This window comes from Carcharodon carcharias, chromosome 20 (assembly GCF_017639515.1).
Source record: "Carcharodon carcharias isolate sCarCar2 chromosome 20, sCarCar2.pri, whole genome shotgun sequence".
In the NCBI taxonomy this organism is placed as follows: Eukaryota; Metazoa; Chordata; class Chondrichthyes; order Lamniformes; family Lamnidae; genus Carcharodon; species Carcharodon carcharias.
The window spans coordinates 72,596,119-72,611,532 of record NC_054486.1 but is presented as its reverse complement, the minus strand read 5'-3'; the positions used below and the strand labels follow the sequence as shown (position 1 = coordinate 72,611,532).

The following is a 15,414-nucleotide window of genomic DNA, read 5'->3' as shown; positions in this document are numbered from 1 at the left end:
TGAAAAAGAGATTAATATATGAAAAATAAGTTAGGAAAGAGTGAGGAGGATGATTCTGGAAATTAGAACTTTTGAAATGATATTCAAAAATAGAAAGATGTAGGCATAGACAACAGAGATGCATACAAATTCATTGATTAACCACTTGTTTAAGAAAAACAATGTGACTAAATGACTGGTTAGCAATGGATTGAAGTTCCTAAGAAGTAATATATCTAAAAAAGATTAAATATTAACGCCATAGTTGCTGTGCAGCTGGACTGTGGAAACTTCATGCCGAGGATAAATAATCTAGGATACAAAGGAACAGCAAGAAAAAATAAAAAACCTGTTCCTAGGAGATAACATAGGTTGGAGCGAGCCAATGATGGTCTAGATTGTATACTGTACATGAAAAAAAAACATTGCTGGCTCTTTCTCATTCCACATATTATTCTATTTCATCAACTGTTTTTAAATGTTATTAAATTTGTCAGAGAGCTATTTCCTTTGATAATCTTTCCCTCTTGTAAAGTGATGGCCCAATTATTTGTACTTCTGAGGCCAAAAGTTGACCAAGTAGTGCACAAACAGGCAGTGTAAACATAGTGGTTGCCTGTTGAGGCAACAAGGTAGCTTTGTTGACGTTTCGAGTCCTCATGATCCTTCGACAGAACTTGAGTTCGAGTCCAAGAAAGAGTTGAAATATTTCAACTCTTTCTTGGACTCGAACTCAAGTTCTGTCGAAGGGTCATGAGGACTCGAAATGTCAACTCTTTTCTCCGCCGATGCTGCCAGACCTGCTGAGTTTTTCCAGGTAATTCTGTTTTTGTTTTGGATTTCCAGCATCCGCAGTTTTTTTGTTTTTGTATAAGGTAGCTTTGTTACTGAAATTTGGTACAACCCATCCTAGCCACTGAGGGAGTTACAGACCGATGGAATAAGAAAAAAAGAAATACTTGCATTTCAGTAGCGCTTTTCACAACTATCAGACATCTCAAAGTACTTTGCAGCCAATGGATTAATTTTTGGAGTGTAGTCACTGTTTTAATATGTAATATGCACATGGCAAGCTCCCACAAACAGCAGTGACCAGATAATATGCTCTTTTCTGATATTGATTGAAGGATAAATATTGGCCAGGACACTGGGAATAACTCCCCTGCCATTCTTCGAAATAGCGCCATGGGATCTTTTACATCCATCCAATAGGCAGATGGGGCTCTGGTTTAACATTCATCTGAAAGACTGTACTTCCAGCAGTGTAACACTCCCTCTGCACTGCAATGGAGTGTCAGCCTTGATTTTTGTGCTCATGCCCTGGAGAAGGAATTGAACTCAGAACCTTGTGATCCAGAGGCAAGAGTGGTACCAACTGAGCCACTGTTGACACTGAAGAAGGGAAGAGTGCTTTATTTAATGCCTTTCACATATTTAGGACATCCCAAAGTGCTTCGTAGACAATTAATTACTTTATTAGTGCAGTTGTGGTTGTTGTTGTAATTGTGGGCAAACACAGTATTCAATTTGCACATAGCAAGGTCTCAAACAATAAAATGAGACAAATGATCAGTTAGTTTGTGTAGGTGATAGTATTTGAGAAATATATGTTGGTAGGAACATCCCCAACCCACCCCTTCCCCCCCCCACCTGCTCCTCTATGTATAGCACCATGATTTTTTTTATCTCTACTTGCAAAGGTACAAAGAGCTTCAGTTTAACATATCATCTGAAATACAGCACTTACTTCACTGCAGCATCTTATTGCTGTGCTGAACTGTCACCCCAGATTATGTGCTCCAATTCCTGGAGTAGGGCTGGAACTCTCAGTTTGACCCAGAGGCAAAACTAATAGTTGCAAATAATAACTTGAAAGCAGTTCTACAAATCCAGACTTTTGCATGTACAGCTGCAAGTCAATCTAGCTGTTAGAGAGAAAAAAACCCTGCAGTACTACCAGAGAAGTTTCTTCAGCAGTGGATTTGCAGTCTAACACTTGAAAACCACTGTAGGAAGCAGACATCTAATTCAGATTGGCCAATAAATTCAGTTGGGCATCAAGAGCAAATTTCTGGCTGTATTTTGCTTTTAACAGTGATATGTGCATTTAAATTTTTCAAATGATTAAAAGGGTTAGAATTCTGCCAGCAGATTTGAAACAATTTTTGTGTTAAAGCATGGTTATTTTAACCCTGTCCTTTTCTTTTTCATTTGTTTTTGTTGAGTACACAGGCATTAAAATTCTTTGAATTTATATTCTTTTTCATCCATCCTAATCACCTATTAACACTATAAAATATCCAGATTTGAAAGGGATTTACAGACCAGTCAGAGGTACACTTCAGAACACTTTTTTGATTTTAATGGAAGAAATATCCAGAATGATATGTTGCTCAAATATTTGATGATATTTGTAAACTATTCAATCACTGCAAACTATTTCATTATCACTGACCAAAGGAAATACTGGAAGTTTCTTAGTTATCTGATGAAGTAAGCTCAGTAGCATTTTTCACAACTAATCATTGAGAATTAGGTATTATTTCCAATTAAGTTTATCAAAATCCTATGTACCTTATAGCTGATGACTAAACTCTTGTTCATGAGCACAAAGATTTCCTTGTGTTCCTATCCCCTGCACGTAAATTCATTTAGAACATCACAAATAACCTTCAAATTTTCAATGATTTTGTTAATTATACTTCCTAAGACAAAATAATGTGATTTTTCTTTAGAGTTAGGTTTGGTTGCATTCTTTGTTTTTAAAATGTGAGTTTTCAAGATTACTGATTTGATTTTTTTGTAGCATATAAAATTAAAAATTTATCTTAGTAATATAGAGCAGAACAATACATTTGAGAAGGATTGCATCAATGACTCTATCATTTCACATCAAGCATTTAAGCTAAACTAATCAATTGAAAGTCTCTCCTACTTAATGTAAGGATCCCAACTGAATAAGTTTTAACAATTGCCCAACACTACGCATAATTTGACTTCTGATTCAAAATGGCTTGTGAATGAAGTAAAAAAAAATGAAACTGATACAGATGATACTTTGAAAATGGGGTTAAGATACATCATTAAAAGGTTTGGAAGAGACGGCTCAACCCTGTATCTGGTCATGTTATAATTACAAATGCTTGAAATACTTAGTGCAAAAAGGAAATGTTTTGCTTTTGCTATGATTTTCATCCTTCACTTTGAACGCACAATTCTCTCGTTGTTCCCTCGCCCGTCCCCCAAAAAAATCAGATCTGTTGAATCGTTGTAATCTATAGGTTGCAAAACTTTGCCAGCCCTTTCTACTTCAAAATGAGTGATTCATTTTATTAACTATATAAAGTATACTTCATCCTGTCAAGTATGCAATAATTTTGTAGGCTTTCCCCATTCTTACTACAGGATCTTGAACAAATATATTGCATATAATATGTACCAAAATGATGAGTCAGCAATTTTTAATATTCATAAAATATAACTAAGATGTCTTTACAGTTTTTAATGACTTCGAACCACCTATCAACCTCCAAATCTGGATGATATCCTCTTTCAAAATACTGCTGTTGCTTATGACATTTAAATTTAAGTGACAAATAACATTTTATACCTTTCTGTAAATCATTTCATTAATTGTTCTTACACTGACAGAATTCAAAGTCTAAGTTGTTATGCCGGGGCCACCAGCTCTTCGAAGATAAAGTGATTTTAAGCTATTACTTTTTTAAAAATATATTAAAATGGGGGGGACTGCTGGTGATAAAACGCATTGGTGTAGTTCATTGAAGTCAGACACTCCAACACTTGACCACGCCTTTGTTTCTGAGGAGTAATCCAGAGAATGGGTTCAAATTCCACTGTGGCAGTTCAAGATTATTAATTCAGTTTTTTAAAAATGGGGAAAAGGCTGGTGGTAGTGAAAATGACCAAGCTGTCACATTGTCACAAAATCCAACTGGTTCACTAATGTCCTTTAGGAAGGACACCTGCCACCCTTACACATTCTAGTCTACATTTAAATCCAGTTCCATACTAACATGATTGACTTTTGAAGTGGCCTAGCAAGCCACTTAATTGTGTGTAACCACTATGTTCTCAGGGCAATTAAGGACGAGCAATAAATGCTGACCTTGTCAGCAGCTCCCGCATCCCAAGAATTTTTTTTTTAAATGTCCAGTGCAAGGTACTTTCCACAAGGAAGGAAAAATAATGAACTTGTATGACACTTTTCATATCCTCAAGATACTCCAAAGTGTTTCACAGCTTGTTGTCTTTATAAATTGCTACGTAGGCAAATTCAGGAGCCATATTACGCAAGGCAATGTCCCACAAGCAGCAGTGAGATAATTGACCAGTTAACCTGTTTTTTGGAGGTATTGGTTGTCCTCCCACCATTTCAAATGAGAGTGAGGCCGAGTTGGTAGAAGTTCTGAGTGAAATAAGAAAGAGTGGGAAAGTAATAACAATCATAGAGATGCGTGGAACTTGCAAAGTTCTGAGGTTTTCTATACAGATGAAAATAAAGGCTGTATCTTCATTCAGCACTTGACAGACATTGCATACATGTGAAATGCATTTCATGCTACCACAGCATTTGTCCTGAGATTCACTGTGAGTCAGTTGTATGGTTAATGTGAGTAGTTTGACACTACTGAGGAGGAATGTAGTTAAGTAGTTGTGTGCATCTTTGGTCAGTGATGAGGAAGTTAATTTAGTTTTTATTCTAATTTTGTTCTAAGTTGCTTCAACCATAGGTAACAAAGTGGGACCATCAGCACACAATGTGCTAACTTCTGTCAGACTGATTGATCTATATGTACAGTTTAATTCTCTAACATTTTTCCTCTTCTCAGGGTCACTATTGACCCATCAAAACGGCAGACTTCGAACAAATCAGTGCCCGCAAATACTCCTCAAGGATCAAAGACTGTTAGTAAGTCTTCAGCCTCTAAATCTTTCCTCCTTTTGACATTTATTTCTGAAATTCTTTTCTGACACACTTACAAAACCCTGTTTTATGTTTAGAATTCCTCTTCTCTTCCAGATCTCAGAATCAAAGGATTTTTCCACTGTCTATAAACATAAATATAGTAGTAAGTTACAGTTCTTCAGACATCATGTGATTCATACAGAATTGTTTTGGACAGAATTAAGAAATGTTTCAGGTTATGATAACAGTTAGATTTAATACATAATCAAGAAATTCCCGTTTGGATTTTTTTTTAATGAACTGGCGTTCTTCTTTGTTCACACCACTCAGGATGTGTTGAATGTTTCTCTGTTGAGAAACTGTTAGTTTCAATATGTTGCTTCTTAGCACATTTTAAAGACCATTTGGTTAGTCCAGAATGCAGACTAAAGGGATAGGAATGTGTTAGGCTATAATTGTAATAAGTTCAGTGCAGTTGAGTAATAAAACATTTGTTGCATAATTATTAAGGAAATGTTTCTGGAAGCATTGACTCTTAAATGTTAATTTAAGGAGTCTGTGCTTTTGGTTTATATGCAATTCTAACATGCACACAGTGGAAGTCTGGCCTTTATTTTATAGTTTGCTTTGGAATGAAAAATTAATATACTGTTGTTTCATTGTACTGTAATATATCAACTGACTTGAAGATTGTCAGCCCAAAATTAAGCAGCAATATCATGCATAAAACAATTAGCTGTGTGAATCCAAATACAGGGACTTCAATCTTTACAGCTCATATCAGATTTGCTTTCTATTGTGATTCAGATTTCTTAAATTCCCTGTGTTGTATTAGTGGTTATGTCATTGTGATTATCAATGAATTGTACATGTGAAATACACAGAAATAGTATCATTGAAGGAATTGTTTCAGACATTAGACTGAATAGGTAGGATGTTCTGAAATTGATTGCAGTAAGAATGATTTCTTTGTCTCTTAAATTGTTTTTGGACCTAAATTTAATGTTAAACTGCATTGCAGATTTATTGAGCCTGTAGGATTATCAGCAGTTGAGGCATTTTTATCTATGAGCCTGTGCATTCACTACAACATGTCCTTTTTTAAAATGCTAACATGCACATAAACCTAGTATAAAAACAGATAATGCTGGAAAAACTCAACAGGGAAACCTAATATTTATTTCAACTTCCCACTAAACATGAGTGACTAATAGTATTCATTTAAGATTAACTTTTAACCTGTTGAAAATGCATTTGAGTGCACAGTGAATGAACATATAGCAGGTTGGGTTAAATCTGAAAGTCAAATTTCACTTCAAAAATTCTACGCCATAATTTTAACCCATATTGTTTTAAAATCAAATTATCTATTTCTTCTTCCATCCCACATATGGCTAATTAATAATCGTATTACTGGGAACTTCTTGTCAGTATGTTCCATCTTGACCTCCATAGCTAAGTTTTGTCTGTTGCTTTATTGATAGAAAAAGTGGTGAAGATGTTAAAGAACATGGCCTGTAATTTCTCCTCTGACACAGATGAGAGAATTCCTGTTTCATTCTTTAAACCTGCTAATGGAATCTGTGACAAAGGCTTTGAAATGTGTAATTCTATTCAGCATTGTTAATTTCAGAGAGAAAGGATTTTGCCATTTGAAGAGCAATTTCAGTCACCCAGGGATTTAACAATTAACCTATTCATTGATTTGATAGCATTTTACACTTTAGTGGCCACTAAATGTCTGTGAGCATTCTGTACTGGTAGTGTATCTTTTAATTCTGATGAAATTTGAACACATTTTCCAATAAGTGTTTTGTTTACATTTTAATTTTATTAGGCTCCAAATTAAGTGTAATCAATCAAAAAGCACATAATTAGATTAAAATGATTAGACTTCTGCAGTTTCCTATTTTGTTTTTGCAGCTGGTTGTATTTAATATTAAGAATAATTGCAACATTTTATGCTGGAAGCAAATTTAAGCATTGTGCTTGAATGGAGAGAATTCTGTATGATAGGTGTTAATTGATGCACAGGAGATTATGTAAATCATTCTGCTGATCAGGTAGCAGGTTTATACCAACTTTTTCATTGTTATGGCAATGCAAGTTTAAGAATGTGTTAGTTGTAAATTAGATAATATAACAAATCTGCCATAATTGTTTAATTCCGAATGTGTACTATTGTGGTTTGCAGCAAGGTGTTATCCGAGAAGCATTGGGAGTATTGTATTTCTTGCTTAATTTCTGCTTAAATCTATAACCACTGAAATCCAAATATCAAAGGAAAATTTTATACTTGGTTTTGTTGTCAGCATGTTTTTATTCATTTGCATCTTTGTTCATTTTACACAAATTGTAATTATGTTTAAAATAGGGGGAGAGGTTGGAAATATAACAAGAAGGATAGTATGAAGCACCTCAAGTGGTGCATTAACTTGAAATCTGAGGCTCCTTTTTAGAGAAATTAGTTCCTGAATAATTAGTTTTTTGCATGAATTTTCAGCTTTGATTAGAACTGCTTGATTTCTGTGCTTTATCTTTATGTTCTCTTATCTTCTCTTGCACTTTGCTGTTACTGACCTTCAGTAAATTTCTAATTATTTTGTAGTTTTAAATTTTACAAATTATCGTTTGCAGTGATTGGAAGCTGTAGAACTATATGTTACTTCTGATGTGTCAACTTCCAAATTGTGCTCAAAGTTAATATGATAAATTTCTAGTAACTTATATGGACACGAAATCTATTAAAATAGATTAACTATACAAGACGCAAGAAGTAAAATGCAGCAAAAACAAAAATAACTGGAATAACTCAGCAGGTCTGACAGCATCTGCAGAGAGGAAGACAGTTAACATTTCGAGTCCATATGACTCTTCATCAGAACTAAAGACAAATAGAAATGAGGTGAAATATAAGCTGTTTGAGGGAGATGGAACAGGTAGAGCTGAATAGAGGGCCAGTGATAGATGGAGGCAAAGAAGAGATTGCCAAAGATGTCATAGACAAAAGGACAAAGGGATGTTGACGGTGGTGATATTAGCTAAAGGATGTGCTAATGGTGACATTAAGGGTAGAAAGCAGGACGCGCAACTACAATGCAGCCTTAGAGTAAACCAGAGTGCTTGTAACCTCCGTGACTATTCAACTCCAAACTCAGGATCCAACCCTATCTCCCCTCTATTACAATGACCACCCACTTTCAGCTCCATACCATAACCCAGTTCTGAAATAAAAACGCTAAAAAAACTCAACAGGCCTGACAGCATCTGTGGTGAGAAAGACAGAGTTAACATTTCGAGTCCGTATGACTTCTTCAGAGCTCGAAACGTAAGTTCTGTCTTTCTCACCACAGATGCTATGAGACCTGCTGACTTTCTCCAGCATTTTTTGTTTTTGTTTCAGATTTTCAGCATCCGCAGTACTTTGCCTTTATAACCCACTTCTGTCCCTATCTTACCCTCATCTCACGTCTTTGTCACTGCAGCCTCAAATACTCTAATGCTGCACTGGATGGCCTCCAATTTTCCACCCTCTGTAAACTGCAGTTGATCCAAACCTCTGCTGCTTATATCCTATTTACACCAAGTCATCCTTGACCATTTTCCCTGTGCAGCATTGGCTCCCAGTCTCCTGATGCCTTAAATTCAAAACTCTTATCCACATCCTTGCCTCTGCCTATCTCTATGATTTCCTTCCTCTGCCCACCATGTTCCCCCATCTCCCCCCTCCCCACTGCAAAATTCTCCATTTTTTGGCCTTGGAACTAGGGCATCTCTGTCTTCAACCCACCCCCTAACCACATCATTAGTAACCTGTTATCCCACTTTCTGGAATTCCTTCGACCTCTGTACCTCCATTAAAACCTCAAACAATTTGTTGGGCACCCCACATAACTTGTGCTTCTTCAGCTCAACTTACATTTTTCTATGTTACTAGATTTACTAGAAGTTACTAGATTTCTTGCAACACTGCTCACTGGTTTTATATAAATCTGACTCTTCCTTCTCCCTGATGCTAGTGATTAATACTCAGTACGTAATCACATGAAGTACAGTAAATCCCCGTTTTAAGTCTTTCTGCTTTAATATAATAGGCATACTGGGCCGTTATCTGCACTTAGCATTGGAACTTCCATTTTAGCAAGCGGTGGGGTCAACATAGCTTCGCGTGACCCGATTGGTGCCGTTTTAGAGTGGCCTCTCCCACTCCTGCCCCTCCCACTTGGCAACCCTCCTGCTCACTGCCTCTCCCAGTCTCCAACACCTCCCCCCCAACTCCCCAACCTTCCTGCCCTTTGTCTTTCTTGCCCCACAAATCTCCCACTCCCTGCCTCTCATGCTCCATGCCCCTCCCACTGGCTAACCTTCCCGCTGGCACACTCTCCCGCTTTCAACAATGATTCATGCGAAGGAAGCTGCAAGCGGGAGAGGCAACAAGCAGGAGGGTTGACAAGTGGGAGGGTCCCCGGGCGGGAGAAGTGGCAAATGGGAGATGAGTACTATTGAAAAAGTACTATTTCTGAAAAGGTCCTACAGAATGTAACTGCAGCTTTTACATTGATTGTAATGGGAAAATCTGATTCGCTTAACTTTGTTTCATTTAAAATTGCACTTTGCAGGAATGCAACTACAACGTTAAGCAAGGAATTAGGTACAGGTGTTTTTAGGCCAACATCCTCAACATTTATGTGATTACTTTCTTCCATCTTCCCTGCAAAGCACAAACATATTTACTTTCTCCTCATATCACACCAGTTACGTTTGTAGAAAGCAGTTCAGAAGGTTTTTCTTATTCCATGTGGCCTTTGCTGTATGAGCATATCATAAATAAATTACCAAATGACACTGTGCTTTTACCAAGGGTTTCATGCTAAAAGTGTGATTACGTGGATAGAATTTTCTGCCAGTCATGAGAAAAGGCATGTTTTCTGTCTGCATTACATGAACGATTCTTGGTTAGACCTAGTATGTAACAGCCTACATAACACAAGCTTAAGAATTTTCTTCTTTCTTTACTCACTTGTGCTTTCGGATTGCTTTCATTGAGGGTCCCAACTGAACCTGAGAGAAACGGCAGATTTGAGGGCTCAAGGTGAGAATGTGTATATATTTAGTAAATGTACCTCAGTGTAACCAAATATTTGCCTGCCAAAAATATGTGCAGCCTAGTTACTGGAAAACATAATTTCAGGAAATGTTGATACTTCCTTAGATAAAATTTTCATTGATATTTAATATGTAGTAATATATAATATTGTAAGTATAACATAAAGGTTTTCAACAAAGCCATCACTATTACAGTTCTACGAGTTGAAGGCTAGTCGAAGAATGAAATCTATTTGTAGATTTTAAATACTTTGTTAATCCAGGGCAATGCAAACAAAAACTGCAAACCAAAATTTGGGTCCCCTTTTATTCATTGAGAACCTAGATTCAAATTTGCTGTAGGTTGATCGGTAAAAGTTGTCTCCATCCAGTTGATGTCAGGTTCTACATCAAATTACTCAATTACAAGTGGGAAAGGCTCACTGTGCCAATATGCTCTTATAAGAGAAATGGAAATGTTTCAATAGTTGCAGGAGTGTTTGATCTTCTGCGGGTGAAGTTTAAAAACTGGTGTTTAAATTAAGAAAGGGAAACTGAATTCTACAGCTAACCCATGCTACACCTGGGAATGTTTGATGCTAACTATAGGTGTCAAAAAAGAGAAAATGTTTCATTTAAAACCCCTCACCTGAATGCTTTTTTAAAAAAAAAAGCTCCCGGATAGGTAAGATCATTGCATCAAGAGAGAAAAAGTACCCCCACATATACATTCTAAAATCCTTGTACAGAAAGTGGATTAAATTTGCCCTGAGAAGTAATAATGAGGTGAGATAGCTGCATGACAGGCCTACCCAATACCACAGCTGCAGAAACCTAGATTAAGCAGATATAATGAACAAGTCTGGTAAGTGGCATCGGGCTTGTATGGTTAGAACATCAACCTAGCTGATCTAACGTAGCAATAGGTCCTTCCATCATTCTGAAGGTGATTGTTTGTTCAATAGCTTCTGAAGAAATTAAAACCTGACATGACAGCTGCTTGACATTCTGACCTCAAAATGCAGTCATATTATCTGCAATTCTGTGCAGAAAAGAAGCAAGCAATCGCAATGCGTCCCCCAATTAGCAGTATACATTCATGCTCTGGACACCAAGATGTTGGCAAAACACACACTTTTGGTATTAAATTGTGCTGCTCACTGCTGTTTGGGAGCAGTTTGTGGTACTTGCTGTTTGCCTGCCGAGGACCGAATGCAGAATTTTGAGTTGTCTGATCACTAACAAGTCATCCTCTTGGAGGGTAATGGGGAATTTAAAGTGAGGTCTTGTTTGGCGATGGGAGACTGGAGCCTAATTAATCTTCTCTGGCAAACTTAGTAACCAATACCTGAATCAGGCTGGTCAGCCTTGCAACTCGGCAAGTGACCAGCAAACCTAGATCATCACTAGCACTTGGAGAGGTGGATTTGCCACAGGCACCTGAGGCACTTTGTACTCAGCTTCATTTAATTCTGCAAACCGAAACCTAACGGAGTAAGCGAAATGAACAGTGAGAAGTCAACCAGTGCTCTGCAAGCAAGGTACACAACTTTAGTCAGTTAAATTCTTGCACACTTGACTAATACCACCTTGCACATCAGTCTTACAGCCTTTGGTAAGTTGGGGCGAGTCCCTACAATGAGAGAGCGCACAATTTTAGTGGCAGCTCTACCTACCTTTGTCGATTTTTCAATCATTTAGTTTGGAGACTCTTAAATGTGGTTATGGTTTCTTTGCATGTTAGGTGGCTGGCTGATCAAAAAATTGTTTTGGAACTCAAATTATCAGGTTGAATTTTTTTTTAAATAACCCTTTTTTTATTGTTATTTGAATCTTAATGTAGATATTTCACAACATCTAACCTTACTTTTGTTTGAATATGTTTTATATGTAGCTTTGAACACAGCTCCACCTCATGGGCACAGCAGATTAATCAGCTGAGCACCAGATCAACACCATTTTTTGTTTTTAAAATGTATTTATAAATATTGCACTATATTTTTGAAGCGTTAAATATTTGGAAAGAATAGTTTTTAGATGTTGACTATTACAGCTCAACTGATGCTAAGCTGCATTCGATATATTTTTATATATAAATCTTAGATTTTAAATGAAAGATACATTTAACACAGATGTTGTGCTACACATGCAAGACTGAGATGGGCATCTGTAGCTTGCAGTCCGCAGTTTACTACACTTTGCGTTCCCACAAGAGAGCTCCACACCTATGTATTTCTACAGTTTAGTTCCTCAGGTAGTTCAGTTTTAATGTTAGGAGATGCAAGCAGCATTCACTTTCCCCCAGGAAAATCATACCAGGCTAAGTTTTATAAAGTTCCCAGTGTTACAACAAAAAGCTGATATTTTAAAACTTAGCATTGCATCATATTGGACTTTGATTTCACAGTGCAGAGCAAGACTGGCTTCTGGAAGTGGTCTTGCATCACTTAGCTTTTGTGCACTCAGATCACGGACTCTAGGATATACTACTACTTTGATTTTGATACTCATCCAAAAACTTTTTGCAACGATGTAAAAATGCAGCAGCCCAAAGATAACCATGTAAATTATGCTAAATTAACAAAGCAACACTTATGAAAATAAACTTTATTGTAATTATTTTAAGGGATGATATGTAGTATTCTTCTAGGTATATGAATATCACACTGCAGAGTTTAAGAAACTAACCCCAACACAGCTTGTATTTGGTGCATGCTTATTGACAGATTGCATGTATTTATAAAACAGAAGAAAGAAGTAGAAGCAGCACAATGTAATTCTATGTTCTAATGTTTGGGTTGCCCAAATTTTTTGTTTTCTGCAGTCGCAATGTATCTGGGGATCAAAAAGACGAAATCAAAGAAGCAAAGCCCCGTTCACTCCGATTTACCTGGAGTATGAAAACGACCAGCTCCATGGATCCCAATGACATGATGAGGGAGATCCGAAAGGTTCTTGATGCAAACAATTGTGATTATGAACAGCGCGAGCGTTTCTTGCTCTTCTGTGTCCATGGCGATGGGCATGCAGAAAACCTTGTCCAGTGGGAGATGGAGGTCTGCAAACTGCCAAGACTGTCACTTAATGGAGTTCGTTTTAAGCGAATATCAGGAACATCCATAGCTTTCAAAAACATTGCTTCCAAAATTGCCAATGAATTAAGGCTGTAAAATATGGTTAAGCTATAGTTTCTTAAGCAGCATTTCATGAGTGTTTTTTTCTGAACACTGGTGGAAATTTATTGAAGAAAATGTATAGGATAATGCTTATGCAATAACTTCTCGCAATTTCAGATCATGGCATTGTAAAACAATGGAAATTCACAAGCTGCTGAGGGGGTGGGGAAGTTGATCAAAGACTAGATTTTCTTTTTTTAAAAGTGCACTACAGCCAGTATCCTACTACCTGAACAGCTTGCCCCTTCATCTGAGTTACTTCAAACATTTGTAATTGGCTCAGAGTCAGTTACTTGTGAAACAAACTGAAAATTGTTTATCCTATGTAAGTATGATCCCTGTATTTAAAAAAAACTGTTCCAAAAAAACCCTTCTGATTAAAATGCTGTTAAATGGGAGACATGGGGATGCTCCTGTGCTTTCAAACCTGTATATCTTCCACTGTTAGTACTGATTCAGGTGCTTAGCTTTTCAAAGACAATGAATTGTAAGAAACAAATAAACTCATTTTCCATCAGTTGTGATTAATGGCCTTCAGACAGTGGAAGGTGTGTAACTATGGGCTAATTGTTTCTGTAAAACATATTATAAAACAAGAAATTCTACTAATGGAAGAAAATTTTCAGCTGTATTTAGGCCTGTGATTATAAAAATTACCTGTGTTAAGCCAAGGGTGCTGTGATTTGGAAATGATTTAAGTACTGTAGATCACAGATGCTAAACCACACTTAGGATTTCTCTATTGTAGAAAATATCACCATCTAAGACTGTTCCTTAATCAATTAGGGCATAAAACTATATGTTTATTGTTTTGGTTTCTTTACAGTAAAGCTTAGATTGGAAACAGTTTTGTTCGGCCGTACTTTATTTAGCTGTAATTATTGTTAATACAGAATACAGTCTGTCCTGCACACATACTAGCTGAGTAAAAATGTTTGAGTCTGTAATTTAACAATTGGGCACTATGGGACATTATTCATTTAAGTATGCGGTTTTTATGTTTTTTTTTCAAACTATCAGTACTGTCCTTTGGAATGTAAATAATGTAACTTAGTTTTGCGGACAGCATCATACTGTTATACAGTTTGTTTTTTCATTTTTTTAATGTTCTGTAATGAGCCAGGAGTTACAAAATCAATGTAAGTTGTCAACATTTAAGGTTCACAACTCTTCATTAAAGGAAAAGAAACTAAAATGTATTTCTGCAATGTCACATATCAATTTACTCACTGCAAAATATGCATGTAAGTATGCACACAAATATATGATCTCTACATCAGTGTATTAGTTGTATAAATTTTATTCCTTTTTTTTATTTTACACAAATGGTTCCATACATTGCTAACTAGCCCACTAGCAACTAAAACAAAGAATAACACAAATGTAATCACATAAATCGAAACTGGTGAAATGGAAGATCAAATCTTTTAATTTCAGTTTTCCCACTCGTTTTGGAAACCCTTGTTTGTTTTTCAAATGGTAGGAAATAAATTCTTCTAGACTTATAAAAAGCACATTACTTTTACAAATATTTTTGTAGTAAGGTCACCTCTTTAGTTTTATATTATAATTCTAAAGATACAGTTTTTTTTCAATTAGAATAGTAGCTTGGTTGGCGTGGAATTTTTCTGTGAAATTATACAATTTTTAATACTTTTGTTTTCTCACAGCTGGAAACCATTACAGCTAGATGCCATTAACCCTCCAATAATTTGGATCAATACACCTGGTTTTCATATTTGTCTAGTTGCACAGTGGAGTGCAAACAGCTGAAACAAGATCCTTCAGAACACAAATGAATTTTCTCAATTATCAAAGGCCACATCCATATCTCTATCATTATCCTGCAGTAAATTATCTCTTCATTTGCATTCAGTACAAAAGGAATGCAAAGTATGAACAATGGATCCAAACTGAAGATGATTTGCAGCAAGAATCCGGGCCAGCTAATCAGCTTGCTTAGCGCCATTCCCCTAGACCAACTTGAATTTTGCCAATGTATTTGTAGAGGCTGTCACCTCATAAACCTAAGTGATAGCAGCCACCAAGTTCATAAAACAACATAGGAACCACCAATACAAAAGCAAAATATTGCAGATGCTGAAAATCTGAAATCAGAACAAAACATGCTGGACAATTTAGCAGGTGAGGCAGCATCTGTGGGGAGAAACAGAGTTAATGTTTCAGGTCCATGACTGTGTTCGCTGTTCGCAATGTGGTCTCTTCTACTTTGGGGTGACCAAA

The 15,414-nt window shown here is 36.5% G+C and overlaps 1 protein-coding gene across 9 annotated transcripts in view; it reads left to right on the top strand.

Annotated features, from left to right (window-relative positions):
• Positions 1 to 14,369, top strand: part of mark3a (MAP/microtubule affinity-regulating kinase 3a) — a 226,615-nt gene extending 212,246 nt beyond the window's left edge. For 7 of the 9 annotated variants that reach the window (XM_041213916.1, XM_041213914.1, XM_041213913.1 and 4 more), the window contains 2 exons: positions 9,957 to 10,001; positions 12,819 to 14,369. In XM_041213916.1, the coding sequence (XP_041069850.1) occupies positions 9,957 to 10,001; positions 12,819 to 13,164 (391 nt within the window). In that variant the 3' untranslated portion in view covers positions 13,165 to 14,369. The remainder of the gene's footprint in view (positions 1 to 9,956; positions 10,002 to 12,818) is intronic. The other 2 variants (XM_041213919.1, XM_041213918.1) reach the window with 1 other exon arrangement.
• Positions 14,370 to 15,414: the final 1,045 nt, after the last annotated feature.